At 41.7% G+C, this 24901-nt stretch overlaps 1 protein-coding gene across 2 annotated transcripts in view; it reads right to left on the bottom strand.

Annotated features, from left to right (window-relative positions):
- The window catches only part of SYNGR1 (synaptogyrin 1), a 76750-nt gene that overhangs the window by 7784 nt on the left and 44065 nt on the right, over nt 1-24901 (bottom strand). For both annotated transcript variants that reach the window (XM_086963431.1, XM_086963426.1), the window contains exons 2-3: nt 15164-15401; nt 14229-14374 (exon numbers count right to left, since the gene is read on the bottom strand). In XM_086963431.1, coding sequence (XP_086819557.1) covers nt 14229-14374; nt 15164-15401 — 384 coding nt within the window. The remainder of the gene's footprint in view (nt 1-14228; nt 14375-15163; nt 15402-24901) is intronic.

The raw sequence follows: 24901 nt of genomic DNA, 5'->3' as shown, positions 1-24901 counted from the left end.
GACCAGAGCTTGTTTCTCTGCTAGAGAGCATCCCGCATGGCTCAGCATACGGAGATGCTTGCACATTAAAAGGGCCATACATTGGGATCGCGAAGCATGGCTCTAAATATAAGGGGGATACATGGACCGCACGTTTTTACCCAACCCTGCTCCCCTGCAGAAGCGTTACTGAGGCACAGGCTCTGTTGCCTGCCTTCTAGAAAATCACTACATTAGACAACTGTAGGATAACCAGAGGCTCACACAAGAAAGAACCTCTCTAAGACAGCTCGTGAGATAAGCAGATCGAAAGGAGCTTAAATCTAAATACCCTGAACATAAATCTGAATGCAAAGCCTTGCAATGATCTTTGTGGGCAGCTTCTGCACAGGAAAAATCATTCCGCAGCAATGGTTGGATTGAGATAAAAAGTAGGACCGGGCACCCTACCTTACAAAATTTTTTTTTAATTGGCCCACATTTGGGCATTGTACATTTTCACAAAACACTGCTTCAGTGTTTTAAGTATTTTAAAAAGAAGGCGTTTTCTCTAAAAGATGCATGTTTTCTTAACTTCACTGAGATAAAAAAAAATGCAAATGTTGCCAGGACTCTTTTGTCATGGATTAGGTCACAGTTGTGAACCACGCCTGAATATAAGTGAGGCTACTTCTGCTAAGGCCCCTTGCTCCTGCTCGATCTGCATGCATTAATGGGCAGGCCCGCCAAGAGACTGGGAATGACTCCTCTTCCCTGTTCATAAAAAGGAGGTAATAGAGGTCCATCTGCCTCCGGAAACACCGCTCAGTCCCCCACTGGGCTGCCGACGGTAACTGAACACACCAGATACAGCCCAAATCAGCCCAAAAAGTGGCCCACAGTTGCTACTCAGACACCGTCCCATCACCCGAGTGGCTGCCTTACCAATCCAACTCGGTCTGCAGCAACGCCAGTGCTGGTACTGAAGAAGGCACCAAAACGCGCTTTCCAATATGTAATGACAACAGACTCCCAGTTTGGCCTAATGCCAGCATGCTGCACACCCTAGGTCTCAAAGACTACCTGAAGGAGTCTTCCTTAACAGGTGAAAAAACGTGTAGCTATGTTGTTGGGTACTTCAGGCCTAGGTAATTTCCCAGAGGGCAAGATTCCCATTCTTAGCTTGGGCTCTCTGTACTGGTTCACTCAGTTTTGCACGAGTATGCGGCAAACCAAACACCAATTCTACAGAGATGGCCATCTGAAGCCCCATATCAAGCTTTCCTTTTTCTGCCCATAAAGAGCATCGCTAATCTCCCACTCCAGAAGCACTTTGACACCGTGACACATTTGAGAAGAGCTGATGAGGCACAAATTGCAGGGCTGAAACTGTTGTACCTTTTGGTTACATTTTATGCTGGAGCGCATCATTGTGGAAATATGGGTGAGACTGAAGGGCTCTCGCTACCTCTGCATGAGTCTTGGCTGTCTTTTCCAGCACATTCCAACAAGACGGCTACTTTGTTGCTTACCGTCACCTCCGTTTGTTGCTTAGTGCCATGAAGTTCCACCCCTTCCTTTTTTTTTTTTTAACATCTTTACGCGGCTGCTGCTTGAGGCCTTAGGACATGATACTAACATTTGTGACATGTGACTGACACTTAGCTGTCATAGTGGAAAGGGGTGGGAACCATCTAAAGACTTCGCGTGTCTCTGAAACAACACATGACTGTATGAGAGAGGATCACTCTTGGCTGAAAGCATACTGGCTGGCACTGATCTGGTCCAAGAGCAAGTGGTATGTAGTCATTATCCCCAAAAATCTGTGTAGCTTAATTTTCCAACATGTGATCCGGATATCATCTGCACTGGCTTCCTAAGCCCAGTCGAGACAATTTCGCAACACAATGTTTGAATATGAGAGATCTGCAATATTAATTAGGCTCTATTAATTGGCCAGTTGGTCCACTACCTGCCTACCACAACAAATCACTCAGATTGTCCTTTCCAAGATGCAACAGACAGCTTTTTGGCGGGAAATCACTGGAGTGCTCTTCCAAGCCTAGCCAAAAACACAATTAAGGAAGTTTCCAGACTTCTGAAACCTTCTCTTTGAAGAATCTCTTTCACCAGTTTTTGACCAGGGTCTTTGTCTGGACATCTGGTACTCTGTGGAAGTTAGGTGTGAGGGGCAATGTGCTCACGGAGGTAGCTTTGTGGGCCACGCAGCACTGCGAGTGCAAAGCATGACATTTAGCCTCACCATGTGCTGGCCAAGCACAGGATGGCTGCTCATGGGTCATATTTGTTCGGTTGACACAAGCTGCCGCACTGGTTTCTTTGACATCAAGGATGGCCTAGATGACCATTGTGCTATAGGTAATAGGGAAAATGTTGTCATCAATAGTGGTTTGACGGTTTACATGACTGTTCTGATCAATAGCTGCAGTGGTTTGGCCACTTTTGATTGAGGTCTCAGCCTTAGGCTATTTGTCAGCTGTTCTGTATTGGTTATTTCATGGCAGCAAAGGTAAGCCTGGTGCTGGTAAGCCAGTCCTTTAGGTTTTTGAAGGGGATTGTTATGTCAGTTTAAAAGCCAAAGCCACCAAAAGCACAACCTGAATATGATGGGTGAATGTTTTTGCTCTGTCTGGCTTCATTGTTGGGGAGATTAGCTTATTCATGGGCGTTGTACATGGCCACTTCACAGACAGCTGTTTGTTGTGGCTCAGTCATCGATGGTTTTGACTCCGGCATCCCCTATGCTAGTAGATGCCATTGTGAAAGTTCTCACTTAACAGCGGACCCGTCACCATTTTGATCTGGATTGTTTTGGGGATACTGATCAAGACGTTCCAGAAAATGGCATCCAATGCACATCTCATCCCTGGCTTCTGCGAAAACGTATGTTCACATTGTGAGAAATCGGTAAGAGGAGTTCCAACCCTTCAGAGATCCTAGAGGAATGATAAGTGAAAAAAGAAAGTACATGATGCTGGATTCCGTTCTGCCGTGCACTATGGGGCCCAGGTTTTCCTTCCTGATGCCGTCACAACTGAATGCTAAGAATGAACATCTCTAAAGAAAGGGCAAATGGTGGATAGGCAATCGAGAGGTAGCGCCGACTCAAAGGAAACTGTGAGACTGTGTCTAAACAACACAAGATAACAGACGAGGCCTTGAATTAATGTCTGAAGTGCACTTTTTGTTCCAAATGTTGAAGTAGCTGTCCAGAAATCTCCGCACAGAAACAATGCAGTGTTTAATGTACATTGCCCATTTGTGGTGTCATATTAACTGGCAGCCGGCAGGGGCTTCTCCCCTTGGTGAGACACAGGTGCTACCCTGCCAGTGTGTACCATGGCTGACACCATTGCTCCCCTTCACATAGAGCAGCAGACACCGGTTTCAACGTGCTTGTGCGTGCAGTGGAAATAACAAGCACTAACCTGTCTGCGCATGCGTCGGTGTATGCACGTGCTAATCTACCTGCTAATCTACCTGCTGTAACAGTTCATACCAATGCTTACAAGACTGTGAAAAGCCAAATGTGTCAAACTACTCCATTAGTGACTCTCTGTAAAGTAATAGAGTGCTGTTCTACTGCAGACACTAGTACTAACATGTCAGTGCATGCAACAGTCAACACAAGTGCGTTCTGGTCTGTGCATGCAATGGTAGACAACACCCGTGACTCCGCGCCAGTTTCAATCTATCCCCAAAGGAAAGGGTTTGCCCACATCAACTCACGAGACCTGGACTGTGATACAACAAACACAACTGGCCTACTCGTGGGAACAGATCTCCTTGTCTCTCAGTGTTTAATTTTCGAACATCAGTGATATGTACAATATTTGATCCACTAATACACCAGGGGGTAGAGGATTTAAAGAACAATGAGATATGTAGTGAAACAGTCTCTCCAGACATTGCTTAGAATTCCTCATTTGTGATGTTGTTTACATCTCATTAAAATGAAAATTGTCAGGTTCCTCCACATGAAAGGTCGACACGTTTCAGCCCCAAACATTCTTGGCCTCCTTATGACCACGGAAAGGCAAGAACGGTTTCTGTATGAACCCCAATTCACTTCCAATCACTTCTTAAAATCATAAGGGACTTCTACTTTTACCCCCTGCACCTCTATTGATTCAACCTAAAGATCAGCTATGCTATATTATAGTGCGCCGCTGGGTTCTTTCTTCTCTGTCAGTGGGCCTTCAACACTTAGATCATCCTCCCCTTGCACAGTATTTGGAAACATCTTTTTGGTGTCAGGCCTAGTTACATTCTGGTTTGATCTTTGTTCACAATGACTATGAACCAGAGTGGAGGGGCACCTTGGATGGCCTCATGCATGCAAAGGTGTACATAGAAACATATGAACTAGTTGTTGCAATTCGCATAAGACGACCCACTGACAAAACTCTAAACAGGACTGCACTGTCTAACCAGTAGCACTGTTACTTTAAAACTAGAGGCTCCATAAACAGTGCTTAAATAACATGCAGATATGCTTGTTGTTCCTCCAAACCAGTCAATAGACCATTACTTTGACTGTTTCACATATAAATTAGCTTTAAATAAAGGTACAAGATGGAAAGTAACATGCGCTCTGTACTCTCTCTACTTAGACAAAAGGAGTGGCCTTCCAATTCTAAAAAGAACCACCCCGCCCCCCTTTAGACTGAAGCAAGACCTAAAGGTGGAAAAGACGCTCACTGGAGCTACATATTGAAGAAAGTTGAATGCTCCCATGACCAGTTATACAGTAAGCATACCGTTCATTAGCTCACTCTTTAAATTTAGTGTTCAATATGCAATGGACTTACGGTTTACCTAATATTATGTATACACAGGTCAACCTGAGGAACCTTCCTAAGCGCCAAATATTAAATACGAAATACATCTTGGTGGTTGAAACTAAAGTTCCAAGGCAGCCCACAATAAACTTAAAGTAAGCACTATACTGTGACCAACAAAGCATAAATAAAAAGGTTGTAGTTTTGCTAATTAAAAACTGAACGTAATAACTGTACAGAAATTATCATTGTGCATACACAGGTTTTTAAAGAAACAAACCGGAAACACAGTAGTGGATAAGATTTATCTATCCCCAGGATTTAGACTGAGAACGCAAATTGAATACTGCGAATTAAGTAAGAGAATCTCACTGTTCTGCTCTGACACCTAGAGTATTTTAAAAAACTTTTCTGATAATGAATATTCTCAATGATTGTATACTAATTGATTGTTCTGTATATTTTAGATTGAAGAAATTTGTTTGTAGTCCTGAGGAAGGTGTATCATCAATTGTAAAACACCGAAACGCGTCGACAACTTGGCTACCTTTTTAACTCTTTGTGAATTTTTGTATTGAATGTTAATACACTGTGATTGTTTTTATATGTAGAATTACTAAGTATATACTGTATTTTGATTCTGATGAAGTTTTTAATAAATTCAATTTTAAAGAAAATTATGTTTTATGTGAGATAACTGTGGAACAAGCCTTGGGTACATATCATTGAGATTAGAAAGGTTGTAGGTGTCTTAGTCCTTAAAAAGTAAATTGTACTTCAAATATTAGAACCACAGAAAGGAACCAATCTTTTTTGTTTTGCTACCTTTCCCAGTCCTTTCTGGGTGTGTAAGGGAAAACTCTCTCTTTTGTCAAACTTACCTCGGCTCCTGTAGCCAGAGAGTCTATAAATAAGCAATGGACACACTTCGAACCTTCGGGTTCTCAGAGGATCAATGTAAAAAACTCCTAGGAGGGTCCTCCAAAAGTATTAATACCATCACTCTATCTAAAAGTGATGAAGATAAGTGGAACAAATTATGGAATTTGAAGAAAAAAATAATACGTACGGAACTCCACGCAGAATTTATAATTCAATACTGCAAAAAAGGCGTTATCCCCAAAGGTTTACAAATTGCAAATGAACCTGGGTTATTTGTAACTGACGAAAAATTTAAAGACAGTTGGACTCTGATCGCGAACCGGTGTAGTCGCGACTGGATGTTGCTCATTATAGATACAGCACAGGGACTCTTAATTATAGAAAAAGAAGAAATAGATAAATTAGAAAAAGAACTTAATGAGTCCACTGCACTCGATGAGGCTACAAAAAAACTAGCAGAGATAAAAGAAGACATTACGGGATACCAAGAATATATGATAAATAAAAAGACGAATAAACTCAGGAAAGACATAGCCAATTTTAAATTGGAACTGGTGTACCCGTATCTTCAAAAGGACTATTTTGACCAACCAATCCCAAACGAATATAACAACCGTCCATTTAAATATAACAGAAACAAATTTTACAAAAAGAATGTGACTTTCTCTGACACATCCTATAACACAAGTGATTCAGAAGCTGAAAGAGTCCAAGATAGCAGTAAACGGAATGAAGCGAGAGAGGAAAGTACCGACGAGTTCCATAATTACCACATTTTTTTAGATCAGGAGAAAAAGAGACAGACCCGTGGCTTCAGGACCCGGGGGAGGGGCCGTCGAGGGTTCCGTCAAACGGAAACCATGACAAGAAGACCCTACATGAGAACTCGCAGCCAGAAGGAATGGGAATAGATAACTATACCTTAAAAGCCCCGATAATCAACCTTTCAGACAGGGAATTAAATGCAGGAGAAATAAGTGTCCTTGAGAAAGGGCTAGGATTTGCCCCCACTACAGGGATTTGTCGGTACACTATAGAGAAAGATATCAGGGACTTTTTCCGAAAAATTAGAATAAAGAGATTCTTCGAAAATAAGGAGTTGAGGCCAAAAAATAATAGATCAGGTTTAAAACCCCCCTCAACGTGGACCCCTGACATCTCTATGGTCAGCCAAGAGGTGGATACGTTTGAAAAAGTCATCTCAATAGGACTCGAAAAATTATTGGCAGGAAAGATATGGACTCCCAACAATTTATCCAAAATAGAAAGGGAGGCCCTCAAAAATCTCCAAGGCTATGAAGATATCACCATCAAGCCTGGTGATAAAGGTGGCAGTATTGTGATCCTCAACACCGTAGACTACAATCAAAAAATGTATACTCTTCTTAGCAATGATGCCCACTATAAAAAATCCAACATGGGGGAGTGGAATAGACTCAGAACCAAAGTCCAGAATCTAGTCACTCTAGCCAAAGAAGATTGTATTATATGCGATGACGAGTTCAAATTCCTACTAAATAGTCACCCAAAATTACCTGCTCTGTATGGGCTCCCCAAAGTCCATAAGGACATTCGGGACCCACCAATGCGCCCAATAGTTTCAGGGATCGAGTCAGTAACGGAGCCACTCAGCAAATATGCTGATTGTTTTATCCGCCCCTTAGTTGAAGAATTACCGTCCTATATAAAGGATACTAAGGATATGATTACAAAGATAGAGGGAATTAGTTTTAATAATGAGACCCAGTGGTTGGTGTGCTTGGACATTGAGTCCTTGTACACCAACATACCCCAACAGGATACGATCACAACGATGAAGGACATTTTAAGTGACGCAGAGGGTTACTTATCTGCACATAATACTTTCATCATAGAATGCATAGAAACAGTTCTCTTGAACAATATCTTTTTATTCAATAGTGACCTCTTCTGCCAAATTAAGGGCACGAGCATGGGGGCTACCTGTGCGCCGAGCCTGGCCTGTCTATATGTGGGCAATTTTGAGAAACTCCACATTTACAACGAGCTTTGTCCCTTTTATGAGAATATCAAAAATTGGTCTAGATTTATAGACGACGTCTTCTTCATATGGGAAGGGACAGAGGAAGATCTTGCCAAATTTCTTGAGTGGCTTAACTGCGGAGATGTGAACCTTAAGTTCACAGCCAATAAAAGTCAGATGGCGGTTGATTTTTTAGACATCAAAATAAAGGCTGAGAATGGCAAGTTAAGTGTGGAACTCTATGTTAAACCCTCAGACCGCAACACCTTGCTCCATCACCAAAGTTACCACCCAAAAAATCAGAAGGATGGCATCCCATACAGTCAATTTGTCAGAATAAGAAGGAACTGTACGGATAAAATCACGTTTGAAAAACATGCTGAAAATCTGAAAACGAAATTAATACAACGAGGCTATCCCAAAAGACTAATCAGGGACAGCTATAAGAGGGCAAAATACCAAAACAGGGAATCTATATTTCAAACTGTTAACAACAAAAACAAGGAATCTGAAAACAATATTGTTATGGTCTCTAATTTCAATGGACTAAGCAGTAAGGTAAAGAACCTCATTAATAAGAACTGGTCAATACTTAATGGAGAAGGTAAGATTCCTTTACCCAAACCTATTTTCTCCTACAGGAGAAATAGGACTATCCGGAACTGTTTGGTTCAGACCTACAGAGAACCTAAAAAGTTGAAACAACTCAGTATAGATCAGGGCAAACCCATTAGAGGTAACCAACCGTGTGGCACATGCACACATTGCAAATCTATCATTCAATCTGACAGAAAAGAACTGATGGGGACATCTCATTGGGTAAACGAACATGTCAATTGCAGAACCCAGAATGTAATTTACTTAATAGTCTGTCCGTGCCAAAAAGGATATATTGGTGAGACTGGCCGTGAAATCAGATTACGCCTCTCTGAACACCGATCAGCCATAAAAAATCATAAGAAAAATGCTCCCCTGGTAGACCACTGGACCAACGAAAAACACAAAGATGATGAAATAAAATGGTGCATAGTGGAAAAAATAAAAACTACCATGCGTGGAGGCAACTTGGACGTGAAACGTAAACAGAGAGAACAATTCTTTATGTCCAAGTTCCGAACGTACACTAATGGCCTGAACAGTAGGGAGGAATGGGAAAGACTGGTCCGTTAATCACCTTAGTGTCCCAGTAATCCCCTAGTTAAATAATGTGTTCACGGTCCTTATGACTGAGAATAAACTCTCTATGAATCTGATTCTAGATCTGTTATAAAAACTGTGTACTAGGATAATTAGTAAATAATTATGTAGAAAGATGGAGGTCTAATACATACCTACAAATGTTAACGATACATAAGAAAGGGACATGAAATTTACGTCTGTGCTGTGCTTAGAGAGGATACTGTGACTAAGCAAAATATGTGACTTCATTCTCAAGATCCTGATAACATGTCTTATTGTGTCATAATAATAACATGTCTCAGAATGCATTTAATAACATAGGTCCAGCCATCCAAGAATGTAAGGGGTGACCCTATGTATGAAATCGTGAGCTCGATTTACATATTAATATCGAAATCCTTGCATAAATTACTCATTATAGATGCTCCGTTTTTCAAACATATATTAGCCTCAGGTTTGTTCAGGTGTGTATGGAACTGATTATATTACTGTATTTTTTGACATCACACTAGAATTGATGAAAAAAGGTTCATATCGGCATTCTGAATACAAAGTGTTAGTATTACTGTGCGCATCAATAGTAAACAACACCATGTATAGCATGAAGGGAATCTACAATGGTAAAGTATTAACCATTGGCATGTCTATGGTTTAGAGCATTTAAGTAATCCTGGAATAATAATACTCTGACATGTAAGCTGTTAATGTAGACCGCTGCAGGAATTGCTGCTTAAAACTACCAAAATGGCGTTCGGTTTGTTGACTCAACAAGGTGACAGCGCGCCTCGTCTAAGACGAAATTATGCAAGTGTGGCCAGGGTCAACAGACAATGAGACACTCACACATCTCCGGAAGACATACAATCGTTTATTTAGAATCTTGAAACTCAATGCCTTTAAAGAAACTCCCGATGATCTTTGGTAATTAGTCCCTCTTCATTAGTAGGCAGTAAGAGTATCAAAAACTACTAAAATGGCGTCCATAAAACGACCATTCCGAAATTATCGAAAATCGCCGATTATACTCTCTACCATCATAGGCGCGACCTTGTAAAGACAAGTAGTATCCACTTCTTGTAACACAATACCCTACATCAACTGAATTTAATCAGACTGCCCGGGAATAATAAAATAATTTCTCGAAGCTTGGGCTTTAGTCCCTTTTCATTTGTAGTCCACATAAGGCCGGTAGCTATACTACAAACTACAATTATGGCGACCACAGAGTGCCGATTATCCACACAGGTGAAAACTATTCCCCAATTATAACAGACCACCCCACAGTATAAAAGGTACCGGTTCTCCAGCACATTTACTGACGCTGGAGACCGGGTTACCAGGCAGGTGGCGGTGAAGCTCTGAAAACGGAGGTAAGAGAAAGAAGAGAAATGGGCTTAGTCTACATCCTAGGTCCATAAGCAAACGATGTATTTAGACAAAACCTACTATGCTTAACTGGGGAATTTTGCCCCTTCTGAATAGGATTAACTCTAAACAGGACTGCACTGTCTAACCAGTAGCACTGTTACTTTAAAACTAGAGGCTCCATAAACAGTGCTTAAATAACATGCAGATATGCTTGTTGTTCCTCCAAACCAGTCAATAGACCATTACTTTGACTGTTTCACATATAAATTAGCTTTAAATAAAGGTACAAGATGGAAAGTAACATGCGCTCTGTACTCTCTCTACTTAGACAAAAGGAGTGGCCTTCCAATTCTAAAAAGAACCACCCCGCCCCCCTTTAGACTGAAGCAAGACCTAAAGGTGGAAAAGACGCTCACTGGAGCTACATATTGAAGAAAGTTGAATGCTCCCATGACCAGTTATACAGTAAGCATACCGTTCATTAGCTCACTCTTTAAATTTAGTGTTCAATATGCAATGGACTTACGGTTTACCTAATATTATGTATACACAGGTCAACCTGAGGAACCTTCCTAAGCGCCAAATATTAAATACGAAATACATCTTGGTGGTTGAAACTAAAGTTCCAAGGCAGCCCACAATAAACTTAAAGTAAGCACTATACTGTGACCAACAAAGCATAAATAAAAAGGTTGTAGTTTTGCTAATTAAAAACTGAACGTAATAACTGTACAGAAATTATCATTGTGCATACACAGGTTTTTAAAGAAACAAACCGGAAACACAGTAGTGGATAAGATTTATCTATCCCCAGGATTTAGACTGAGAACGCAAATTGAATACTGCGAATTAAGTAAGAGAATCTCACTGTTCTGCTCTGACACCTAGAGTATTTTAAAAAACTTTTCTGATAATGAATATTCTCAATGATTGTATACTAATTGATTGTTCTGTATATTTTAGATTGAAGAAATTTGTTTGTAGTCCTGAGGAAGGTGTATCATCAATTGTAAAACACCGAAACGCGTCGACAACTTGGCTACCTTTTTAACTCTTTGTGAATTTTTGTATTGAATGTTAATACACTGTGATTGTTTTTATATGTAGAATTACTAAGTATATACTGTATTTTGATTCTGATGAAGTTTTTAATAAATTCAATTTTAAAGAAAATTATGTTTTATGTGAGATAACTGTGGAACAAGCCTTGGGTACATATCATTGAGATTAGAAAGGTTGTAGGTGTCTTAGTCCTTAAAAAGTAAATTGTACTTCAAATATTAGAACCACAGAAAGGAACCAATCTTTTTTGTTTTGTTTTGACACCATTGCTCCCCTTCACATAGAGCAGCAGACACCGGTTTCAACGTGCTTGTGCGTGCAGTGGAAATAACAAGCACTAACCTGTCTGCGCATGCGTCGGTGTATGCACGTGCTAATCTACCTGCTAATCTACCTGCTGTAACAGTTCATACCAATGCTTACAAGACTGTGAAAAGCCAAATGTGTCAAACTACTCCATTAGTGACTCTCTGTAAAGTAATAGAGTGCTGTTCTACTGCAGACACTAGTACTAACATGTCAGTGCATGCAACAGTCAACACAAGTGCGTTCTGGTCTGTGCATGCAATGGTAGACAACACCCGTGACTCCGCGCCAGTTTCAATCTATCCCCAAAGGAAAGGGTTTGCCCACATCAACTCACGAGACCTGGACTGTGATACAACAAACACAACTGGCCTACTCGTGGGAACAGATCTCCTTGTCTCTCAGTGTTTAATTTTCGAACATCAGTGATATGTACAATATTTGATCCACTAATACACCAGGGGGTAGAGGATTTAAAGAACAATGAGATATGTAGTGAAACAGTCTCTCCAGACATTGCTTAGAATTCCTCATTTGTGATGTTGTTTACATCTCATTAAAATGAAAATTGTCAGGTTCCTCCACATGAAAGGTCGACACGTTTCAGCCCCAAACATTCTTGGCCTCCTTATGACCACGGAAAGGCAAGAACGGTTTCTGTATGAACCCCAATTCACTTCCAATCACTTCTTAAAATCATAAGGGACTTCTACTTTTACCCCCTGCACCTCTATTGATTCAACCTAAAGATCAGCTATGCTATATTATAGTGCGCCGCTGGGTTCTTTCTTCTCTGTCAGTGGGCCTTCAACACTTAGATCATCCTCCCCTTGCACAGTATTTGGAAACATCTTTTTGGTGTCAGGCCTAGTTACATTCTGGTTTGATCTTTGTTCACAATGACTATGAACCAGAGTGGAGGGGCACCTTGGATGGCCTCATGCATGCAGAGGTGTACATAGAAACATATGAACTAGTTGTTGCAATTCGCATAAGACGACCCACTGACAAAACAGAAAGGACACAGTGGTGCACAATAGTATAGCATGGCCAATCTTCAGGTTGAATCCACAGAGGTGTATGGTAAAAAGTAGAAGTCCCTTCTAATATTAATGAGTGATTGGAAGTTTATTGAGATACGATACAGAAAACATTCATTTCTTTCCTTGGTCCTGAGGAGGCCAAGAATGTTTGAGGCCAAAAGATGTCAACCTTACATTTGGAGGAGCCCGACGATTTTTAATGGGATATAAACAATATCACGAACGAGGAATTTAAAGTAATGTTTGAAGACGCGGTTTCTCTACAGATGTCTTGTTCTTTACATGGACTACCTCCTGGTGGATGACGGGGTGGAATATTGCACATACCACAGATCTTCGAAAACTAAACACTGAGTGACAAAGATTGTTTGTGAATTACACGAAATGTTATGAATTGTGTGTATTTTTGTAGTATAGTTTTGCATATATAAATGTGAAATGTTTGTATAAAACAATTCAAAGTAATAATACACCATATTTGAACTAGGACAGCATACACCATCGCTTCTTTTTGTTTCACATTTTTCTCAGAATATTATCAGATTTTCTTTAATCTGTGAAGGGAGATGTTAGAAATGTTCAAAACTGATGATGATAAATGCGTTGGTTCCAATGCGAAATTGCTAACCTATTAGTCTTTCTATGCAATTCATATATGCAGATCTATTCCCACAAGTAGGTTGGTTTTAATCTATCCATCAAGGCATGAGCTTCTCCAATGCTAAATCGATACAGGTCACTAACTTGTCAACCACCACATCATCTGTTTTGGCCTCGTCAGCTTATTGTTAACATGTATTGATCCATTACCTCAATATCAGGACCAGAACCACGTCCTTTTCCCCTAACCGAATCAATTACCATACCTCTAAATCTTTATTTTACCCTTACCTTAAACTTTTAACCTACCTTAATCTTACTCCTGCCCATTACCCAAACACTAACACCCACTCTAATCTCTTAACCTTCTCCTCACCGGTACCCTAACCTTTCCATCAACATTACATACAACCTTTCATTTACACATACCCTTACCTTAAAATAACCATAAACCTTACATTTACTGTAACCTTACACATAGTATAACCCAAAAACAGCAAACATTGAGTACCTTCAATTATTTATTCTTGAAGTGACAATGAAGGGGAGGTAGGGTAAGCGTTAATTTTGAGGTGCTTTATGTATGCATAATGATGTGCACAGTGCTAGCCGACACCTGCATGTAACTGATACAGAACTGTGATGGTAACAGCTCACATCAGTAGCCGACACCAGTATCAATCCATCTCTGAATGTGATGGCCGACACCAGTGCTAACCGGTTTATGTACGCGACTGAGCACACGCTCTGCCTCGCATGTGAGAGATGACAAAAGTGCTAACCTGACACCAGCTTAATCTGCCTGCGAATGCAGTGGATGACAGCAGCTTAACATGCCTGTGCATGCAATGGAAGACACCACTTTTACTTTGCCTGTGACTTTAGACAACATATTCCTGTGAGTACGACTGAGGATACCACATGGGTGTGCATATGACCGAGTACACCCGCGCTAAAATGCCTCTGTGCTCAACCATGTACACCAGACCCTATCCATCATGCTTGCAGCCCAAATACACCACTCACCCAGGTGAAGATGGAGAAGAAAGAGAATGCAATAGCGGCACGGGCTGCGTCTGCCCCCTCATTCAGCGGGTTGTCGATTGGGTCAGAAAGTGACCACTGATTGGCCAGGAAGCAGAAGCCAACAAACCACAGGAAGGCCCAGAAAGCTGCATCCAACGGGGTCACCGTCAGAGAATGGGACAAAAAAAGAGAAGGAGGGTTAATAGTACAGCATGATGTCAGTGAATTTTGCACTTCAGTTGTTTGCGCTGTGTCTGCTCTGTGAGTCCGAAGAAAAACTGCACTGCAGCTGCCTGCACTGTGCTATGCTCACCTGCATGTGCGAATTGTGCATTCCTGCTGCCTCTGGGGTACCCGTTTTGTATGTATGAGAGAAGCATGCACTGCTGGTTAATGCTTAATTTGAGTCGGTGGTTTCCAGTGGGTGCCACCGGCACCTTGTCCACATCAGATATTTACACAAGACCAAGCAATGGAAAAATCACACAAATCCAGAAGATGGTGGAAGAGAAAGACAGAAATCAGTTGCAAATGAAGAGAGCGGGAGCCTGTCTGAGTGAGATAAAGGGGCAGGAAGTGTCTGGTAGTGGATTAAAGATGAATGAGGTGGATTTAAGACTATGCTGTCTTGGTATTCTGTGCGCCAACATTTAATTGCAGCGAATATCAGCTTCTAAGCAGGGCTTCTGGCACAGGCAGTTTTTCTTTTACACATTAAGTATTACTTCTGATGCTAGTAGTGTGCTTCCTGCTTGTGTCTTAACATTTGTTGCACTTCTGCATTATGTCCTAAACTTGTTCTGTGCCTTTGATAGGAACTTTCCCTGCTTCTGGAGGAATGTGTTCAATGTGTAATGGTGCTTGTGCTGTTGTGTGTGTGTGTGTGTATGGAGGAGCCTGGCTTCTGCCTTTCCCATTCACTAGCAGTGCCTCACCCGACACTCCGATATCCGACAGCACAGCCTTCTTACGATCCTTGACGCTGCTGATCTGGGGGAAGTAGACGTCGAGCCCCAGGTAGAGGACGCTGGTGAGGAACGACAGCACGCCAACCGTCACGCCATAGTTGCACGCATTCTGGTTGCGGCTGAAGATGCAGAACTCCTCGATCTCGTCAGGCCGATTGGTGTAGCCCTCATTCACAATGCAACCAAACACCACAATAGAGAACACCTAGAACAAGAAAGATGCAAAGGATGAGCGCAAGATACACGCTAACTACTAACTCTTGGCACACATCCTTAAAATCAGTGCTTTAAATGAGCCAGTACTCTCCGGTATGGAGTACGGTTTACAGTTTCTGACGGTTAAAGAGCAAAAATAGCAGCGGATACATTTTAGCTACTTTGAAGAGTAGCTGGTTCCACTAGTTGCTAATCTATGCGAGGTGTATCTCAGTTGCTATATGTCTGATCTGTAACTCAGTAGATATTGTGTAATTGGCTAGTGTGTGTAAGCTTTTACTCAGTAGCCGTTCTGTCTGATGTGTTCCAGAATTGCTATTCTGTGTGAGCTTTCTGTGGGAACTGTAACTCAGTAGTTATTTTGGGTACACTGTTGCTTCGTTGCTACTATAGGATTAGCTATTTTGAGAAGCACTGCACCATTGAACGTATACTGTGTGAGAGCGAAGTTTCTTTTTTGTGTGAGCTGTAACTCAGTAACAATTTTGCATCAGCTGTAACAAAGTACAAAGCCTGGCTGCGCTGGTACTCAGTAGCTATTCTGTCCAAGTTGGAACTCAGTAACTATTTTGAGTGAGCTGTAACTCAGTACCCACTTGCCAGAGTTGAAACTAAGTAACTATCTTATTTGAAGGTAACTTGGTAGGTATTTTGTGTGAGCGGTTACTCAGCAGCTAGTCCGTCATTAACCGATTTTGAGACGTGCCATAGATCAGTAGTTTTTACGACACAGCTGTAACACATTCGCTTTGAGTGTGCTACCGCAAGAGGCAAAACCTAGTAAAGAACTAACTCCTCCTCATTTATATTAGCTGGCAGGGTGGCTCAGTGAGCTGGATGCTCACCACTGACAAAATGTGATGCCAGATGTCAGGAGTTTGGATCCCAGCAAGGCAGCCTTCCATAGGCTGATAAATGGGCTACCATAAATTATTACATCTTTAATGCACAGAGCTTAGAAACAGCAGAGGCATGGTATATAGTGCTACATTGAAACACAAGTTATCATTAGTTTTAGGTCGCTATTAGGCCACTATGCACTCCAAAAGGTGGAACGCGAAGGCTCTATACCAATCAACGCTCCGAAAGAAGAGCCGCATTTGAAAGCAGATCTTGCTTAGCTTCCAGCACAATGATCAGAGTTGGAATAAAGTTAGAATTTTCAGCCAAAGTTGTGTGTTACACAACACATTTAATAACAACTCATAATAGATTACATAGATGTACAGAATAAACAAAAAATGTAAAGTACGCCAAACCCAATACAAAAATGTAATGTGGTAATCAAAAACGAAACTGCTCCTCATACAAGAACGATAATCTCAAGTAAAAAGCAGGACCGAGATAAAGCAGACAGCAACAGCACCACACAGCAATGAAGCTATGATCCTGGGTTAAAGGCGCTATATAAAGTTTGCAAAGCTCCAAACACTCAGAGAGAGGGAAAAATTAGAACCAACAGTCTGGAACTGGTACCGCGTTTACGCAGGATTCCCAAACGGCTAATGTTTGGGAAGCCTTAAAATGTCTGAATAGATAAATGGAGTATCACAATTTTCCTGAAAATTGGGTTACCTTTTACACCTCTGGTATTAAGGTTTGGCGCCCAGATCCAAAAATATATTTTTTAAAAAAACCAAAAACAAAAAAAACACAGAAGGCGCCCACAATGGAGCACCACTGCTCTTGGGAGAGGCTTTCAGAGTTTGCACGTATGTTTATATGTACGTTTAAGGATCCTAGGATCCATGTTGGCCTCTGTGTTTCGAGCTGAACACAAGTGCAAGTCCCAGGGATCTCAACCGATCGAGATGGACTGAATCTTGCTGGTTGTCACTCCCAAGGGCTGCCGGACCACCACACTGCATGCGAGATCAAGGAAACAACATCAAATGAAAAGAAGGCAATGCACTGAAGGGTTCGCTCACCAAGCAGAGTCCTCACTCATTGCAATGGCACTTATAGCTGTCCATCTCCCTGCAACCTGTCTCAGTCTCTGGTTATGGGTACCAGGGGTTTCTGCAAATGTCCACGACCATCTGCAGCCATCGAGGTTGTTTCTACGGTGCCACCTGCAATACTGTAGTCAGGAGTCCAGAAGGCTTCAAGAGTCTGGTTCATGGTCAATTGGTCCTTGAGCTGTCTCAGGTCTTCCATGCAGGCAACACCCCGTCAGCAGGACAGCCGGAAGGACCCCCCTTCTGGCCAAGTCCTAGCCAGGAGGAAGAGGGCAGCCACAACACCACTGACAGCACAGGGTCTACACAGATTCAAGTCCAAAAGAAAAGCAACAGCTCCTGATAATTTTACAAGGCAGAGACTTGGGAAGCAGCCAACTGCCAATCAGTGTCCAGTGCCTGCTTCAATCAGGCCAGGTCAGTGTTTCCCTCTCAGAGAGAGGGACTGATAAGGTCTTCTCCCCTCAACCCACTTCAGTGCTTACTGATTAAATGCGAATGACCAAGTAAAATTACCTAGGGCCTGCTCTGGTGGGAAAGTGTAAAGATTCTCTCCAGACAGCTCTGGAAACAAAGAACAGCAGAGGAAGTAGATCTGTGGAGTGGGGCTGTTTGAGCAGCACACATCCTCCAACTTGCAAAGGCATTCTTACAGAAAAGCATGTGTTGAATAATGGTGACAGCCACCGCAAGCGTGAGGTGCACCAGATACGTCTACGAATACATTGGCATTAACGCACTTGTTTAAGATTCACAAAGGCTTACAGCAGGAAGACCGTGCACAATGTTTGCAAACATTGCATTTATTTAATAAATAAATACATAAATAAATAAATAAATAAATATGAAGGGCGTCTATCCTACCAAATCTTTTGGACTTCCATTTACTGAAGGGGAGAAGTAGGTAGCTCTCCTGGGTGCATCTAGGTAGCCCAAACCCTACAGAAAGCTCCACTAACCAGGGCAAGTAAAGAAGGGACCAAAAGAGGTCACGCCCCGGATCCAAGGAGTGGAGACCAAAGTTGATCCTCCCCAGCAGCACTGCGGTCTGAGGGGTTCATAGGCCCCCTCATCACGGTCTTTACAAAACCAAGTATAAACATTGGAAATCCTATTGGGTCAACACAAAGTTGGTGCGTAAGGTCACAGAAAACCTGCCAACATGTGATAGAAGACACCAAATCCTAGCGCCATTTCAGAGGGCCAAACAAGGTCTGGTCCACAACGTCTTGATGGAGAGACCTGAAATATAAGGGTTGATGTTTACAATCAGACTTTGTAAATACTTGGTTATTTAGCTGGGCCATAAAGCATTATTTTTAGTACTCAGTATTGTGTTTCAGCTTCTCACTGATCTGCAACTACAGGGAAGCCCGTAGGGAAACCAAACCTTCCTAATTGGCGCCATGTTATCAGGAGGACCGTTATCCGGCCCTGGCTTTCTAGACTACAACTCTTTACGTGCTGGCACTTGTAACTTGGCTCTTTCTCATCATGTAAAGTGCAGATGCCTTAAAAGCCAAGAGTGGATGAAGGTGCTCCTCTCAACCATGGTGCCAGCTGCCACCACTGAGAAATGATCAACTTGAAGGAATCACAGGGGCCTCTCCCAGAATGCAAAGTGCTACTGGCTTAAAATCTGGGGCTGGATAAAGATGCCCTTGGTGTCATGAGCTGGAAACTGTGGGGAATTAGAAAACTTAAAGGCCAGTGTGGTTGGCTAAGAATCAGCTAGATCTCGAATTGTGTTCCGACTCTACCTTGGTCCATGAGGAAAGTTGCGCCAACGTTCTAGAGACTAGCAGAGATGAATGAACTGTGATGGCAGCCATCTTAGAAGGCAGAGGGCTTCCTGGGTGTGCCTCAGCTGTAAATAATACACAGTGTACAGCGTACAGGTGTCCGTTACACCGCTGGGAATAGATTTGAAAGCTTACAATCCGAAGCGGCAATCACTTCTCCAATAGCACGCTCTCAGCGGAAGAATAAGGTTACAACTCATATTTTTGCAAACCTTCATCCGAGTCTAAGTGTTATTAATCAGTCTGCAAAGACGTGCTATTAATAGTGAAGAGTAACTTATGCACAGCACTGATGATTACAAAAACAATCATAGTAATGACTAATTCATAATGCACACGATCTGAATTAATTATTAAAATGTTTTGTCTGCCAATGTGTTACACCTGTCGGATCGTCTTTCAGTCTAGAAGTCATGGGTGTGTGCCGCTAACACAGGTGGCTCTTAGTTGCCAGGTAGACTTATGTCATGCCAGTCCCAACTTTTTAGAAAAGAGCACTTTGCAAGTCACAATGGAATTCAAAGCTAACTTGCTAGATTACTTTTTGATTTGAAAAGGGTGCACTTTATTCCTTATAATACATGTTCACAGAGATGATCACCGTAGGCGCAACCCTCTATTAAATTATTCATATCTTGCTCCTAATGAGGCGTCTGTACTACGAAATAAATATGCCAACAGGCAGATTGTAATTCATTGTAAACACACACTTTAAGCAGGCTAATGTGAGTCACTTTAAAACTTTATTTTCAATAAAAAAATTACTGAAATAAAAAAAAAACTGGCTGTATGTCGAAATAGGTGGCAATCCGAAGATATTTTCCAGGTTTCCTGTAGTGAATTCCGGCATTTCAATAAGCAAACATTCCACTTAAAAATGCCATCCTATTGCTAACAAAAACTAATTTACATTAAAAAAAAGTTCAAAAGAAAAAAGTTGCAGAACTAGTTCTCCCGTTCCTTGTTTAAAGAGCATTTAATTCGGCTCAGGGGCCAATCTGTCACACTAAGAGCCCGTTTAATGCAATTAGGCCTATAGTGGGAGTGTCCAGACCCCGCTGACATTTGAAAGGTAACTCCATGTACCCGGACACTTGCCAGGAAAAGCCTAAAGGTAATGGAAAGTGATTCGGTTGAGGAGAGGTTCATAGCAGGTCCAACTCTAAACCCCAAACAGGCATTACTTAACCTCTTAAGGTGTTATTCTCAACTGCTCCATACTTACTTGATCAATCATATCACGATCCTGATAAAAAATGAATTCACACAAATGTAATCCCACTTTAACAAACTTAAAACGGGGTGTACTGTAATAAACTAATTACGATCACACACACAAAGTAATTATATATATATATATATATATATATATATATATATATATATATATGTTCAATTACTTCAGAGCTCTTGAAATAGGGTGAAGATTACTATACGAGTGATTACAACGTTAACGCCGAAAAACTTTGTGATCCAAAATATGAACGAGTTAAGTTAAAGACAAGTATAAAATGCCTGATTTTCACACATTTTCTGAATCGCATGGAGTTTGGGTTAAGATGCCATAATCAGGCAGAGGGTATACCAGTCTCTAATGAAGTTATGAAATTGGCTGTTTTTAAGGGTATGCATTTTTATCTTTGTTTGGTTAGGACAGGTATGCCCAAAGAATGTTTGCAGCTATCGCTACCTACTTGAAGTAATGTTTTAATCTGTGAATTGTATATAAATGGTTTTGTAGAATGTTTTTACTGTAATACATTTGAATTGCTTAAAGACCAAGGCCTAAATAAACATAACCTTGACTGACTGACTGACTGACAGTCTCTAATGGCCTGATTATGTCTTCGGGGGTCCATTGGACTGCGGAACCCTGACTGTGGCGTGGTGGAGTGAGGCTGCAATATGCTTCACCACCAAGCGTATTAGGAGTTTCCTCACTGCGACCCTATATGCAGTGGTAAGCCTTCCATGGAAAGGGTGGCGGTGAGGAAACTCTGGGGGCCCTTACAGGGCCCCCTTGTGCCCCTGTGCAGGTATTGCAAGCAGGAGGGCACATGTTGTGCCCCACCTGTAGGTGTGCTCGCTCAGTTCCTGCATGAAGCCAAATGTACAACATTGTGCATTTTGAACTCCCATTGCGGTGCCTTTTTGAAATGCACCAGTGGTAACGCCAAAGGACCTCCTGCCAGACCACACGGAAACTCATAATCGGACGGGCGGCGGCCCTGTTTGGCGATGTGGGAGCCGGGCGAGGCGTGGCGGCCCGCTCCCACATCTCCAAACTCTTAATCGGGCCCCTAGTCCTTGTACACCCGGTGACGTTCCTCCAATGTTTCATCCATGAATGATCATTGGATGTTCTGATGGGCCGACAAGGAGTGGAGGGCTGTGATTCAGGCAGAGTGGGGTGCCAATTTTTGTAAGTGTAGACTGCCTTCGCACCAGTATGCCTTATGGACAGGCCAGAAGACTCTAAATTTGACCTGGTTGTCAAAAGGAGTACTTTACGGGATGTGATCCCGTGTACTAGGTGTAAGGCAAGGTCAGGCTGCCTGGTTCCAGAATCTTCGGAGCCTGTCAATGAGCTTAATTGTGATACTGAGGGAGGTAGCGGATGTTTCGAGAAGCAACACATGCTAGAACGAGGAAAAACGTTTAAAACGTTCAAAGACAAGCATTAGAAATGTGGAGTTTCAAAGGGACATGATGTGGCCTTTCACAGAATAAAATGTGCTCGGCTTTTCTTTCACCACATTGCAGGCCTTAAAATCGGACCAAATAGGCGAGCGATTGTTTGAACTTTTGCAAAGCCAACTTGTGGCCCTCGTGGTGGGTCACGAGTGATCTTCAGCAAGGCCTCGAGGCCTCAGTGGAAATCAATTTAAGACGTTGAATCACGTGGCCCCCTCAAGTACTGGAAAACACACAACTTCCGCTTCAGTCTGCTTCAAATACTAAACGATTCATGAAAGGAGTGAGTGATGGGTTGTCGCACATAATTTCATTTAAAGCGTCATAATGTTATCAATTTTATCACACGGCGTGATCTTTGCAAAAGCTCGACATTTTAGCAGAGCTCTCCCGATTTTATCCAAAGTCTCTGAGTTTTAATCGAGATCCTTCTGAATTTAGCCAAAGTCACCTGATTTCATCAAGCATCCCCCAATTTAAATAAAGTTCTCACCATTCCTTTTAATGGAGCTCTGAAATAACAGAGTACATCGGCGTTTTTTTGTACCAAATATAGGTGAACCGTACGCACAATGGTCTGTTTTTTCACAATCACAGACACAACTGAGCACGTTTATCGCTTTAACATGTATTAAAATATCAAAAGTAAACAATTCTGCCGCTGTCATTTATAGAACTGTATTTGTTTCTGCTGCTTCTTCCAAAGTTTTGTTAAAGTGCATACAAATCTTACTGTAAGCTTGTATTTTTTCCCAGTGACAGAAATAAGGAAACCAGATTCAGCCATCTTTTTTTTTTTCAAATTTAACAGAAGTAACTGGACAAAATTGTGTCATAACAATATTAATAACAAAAAATAATCTATGTTGTTCCGATTTGTTCGTTAAAAAAAATCATTAAAAGCAAATCTAAATTTGGTGAAATAAGTCTACATGGCCCTGTTTGTTTTATATTCCAATAATAACTACACATGATTCTCCATTTTTTTTGAATCACTGAATTTTAGATACTGTTCTTTCAACAACAAACGAGCATTTGCAGTGCAATAGGTCTCGCATTACTGAAAGTTTGAGCTATTGGCATTGCATTATTATTTGCAACTCCAACAGGTCAAACGTTCAGTAATGCTAGACCTATTGCATTGCAAATGCTTGTTTATCACTGCAAGCATGTGGTATCGTACAATTCAAAATAAATACATATGTAAAGTTAAGGGCAAGCTACAGCAGGTACCGCACTATAAAGCAATATTTAATGTTTATAGAGTTAATCTTCAATCAGTAAGATTAATACTTGGTAGAGAAATTCAATACCATTCTTGTGGGAAACTGCAAAAGGGAGTTAAATGATATGTGTCAAAACATACAAGTTGTGTATTTGGCTATATATTGGTATGATTCTGCATAAAGTAGTAACTTGCCAGCAGGTAATAATTGTGAACCACTGACTGAGGCCAAGTGAAGCATAGCCGGAGTCACTGGAATTATGCAGCAGCAAAGGGACAATTTGGCTCCAAGAACCCTGTGATTGTAGCCTAGTACTCAAGCTCAACATCCGGCACTCGCATAGGGAGACTGAAAGCATTATTTCAGCCGCTGAATTTTGTACACTATAGAGCATTGCACCATGGTTTGTACACCCATAAACTCTCCCTCAGGCTAACCATTTTGATGACTGTTGAATCTTCACTGCTCCATATTCTGACCAGCGGTATGACGCTTAATACTCACTGCGGGATCTTTGGGGATTCTTGGTTGCAGCATGTTTTGGCTTAAACATTGTCAAGAAAACAAAAAGTTTGCATCACAAATCCATTTAAAAACTATTGGTATAGGGTAACGAGCGTATAAAGTCCTGACTTAACCAAATTGCCAGGTAAGCTTTGTCCAAGTGTCCTGGGTTTCATCCATGAACTGATGAGACTACAAGATCTGGGGTGCTCAGCCTGTTTGGTGCTGTGTAAGCAAAGAATAGTGTTCTACCAGAGGAAAGGCAAGTTTGCCTTTTACTTCATGAAATGGTTGTTTCCTAAATTGCAGGACAGACTTGTGTGGAAATCTGCCTTTTCTTTAGGAGTATATAAACAACAGGAGAGAAAGAGTTCAAGTTCCAGTTCCAAAATTTGTAGAGCGCACTACTCACCCAGAGGGTCTCAAGGCGCTTGAGGGAGGGGGGTACTTTAATTATCGAATATCCAAGTTTTTAGTTGCTTCTTGTGCCCCTTAAGGAACTTTACATATAAATCAACAGAAGAGTGACTAGAAGAAGGAGAGAGTTAGTCAGTTACTATCATTACAGGGAAAATTCTACAGACTATAACCATTCATACCGAATTAGGTTGCATGCACAAAGTAAAGAAAAAAGAGCCCTTCATAAACTCACAGTACGGAGAGGTGACTTGCAATATCATTTTAAGGTACACCTGAGGTGATCTTATTCCTTATAATTTATGAAGGATAGAGCTGAAAAGTGATTTCATGTTCTGTGTGACAACTTTACTTAGCACTGACCTTTCAGAGACCAGAGCTTTGACACTGGGTCAACAAGTCTCAGAATGCAATGAAGATGAGAAATACAAGTCACGAAAAGCAAAGGCTACTTGATTAAAAGGTTGGACTACTTAAAGGTGACAACGTGTTATGCATTTCAAACTTTCCCAAAAAAAGGAGGAAATGTAACATTTTAGGCAGCTTACTTGTGGAAAAAGAAAAGGCAGCTGCTGCTGTTCGGCTTGTTCATTTGGTAAATTTTGGCCAAGTAAATCCCCTGGGGCAGGGCACAAGTCCTAAAAAAAGAAGTGGGGGGACGCTGTCACCTTTCGTGACGCCACGACAGGAAGCGACGTCACAGAAGGTGGCTTGCACCAGCGGGCTCATTGCCTCCCCTCGCTCATCCCTTAGATGCGATTGTTCCACGCTTGGTGGCTCATGCTAACTCTCAGCCCCAGGGTCACAGGGTCAGATTCCACTGCCTGTTCTCTGGTTAGCTTACTCTGAAATCACCATTAAAGCGCTTGGCCTCTCTGGGACGAGATC

Source organism: Lissotriton vulgaris, chromosome 1_1 (assembly GCF_964263255.1).
Source record: "Lissotriton vulgaris chromosome 1_1, aLisVul1.2, whole genome shotgun sequence".
Lineage (NCBI taxonomy): Eukaryota > Metazoa > Chordata > Amphibia > Caudata > Salamandridae > Lissotriton > Lissotriton vulgaris.
This window is presented reverse-complemented; position numbering and strand designations above follow the sequence as displayed.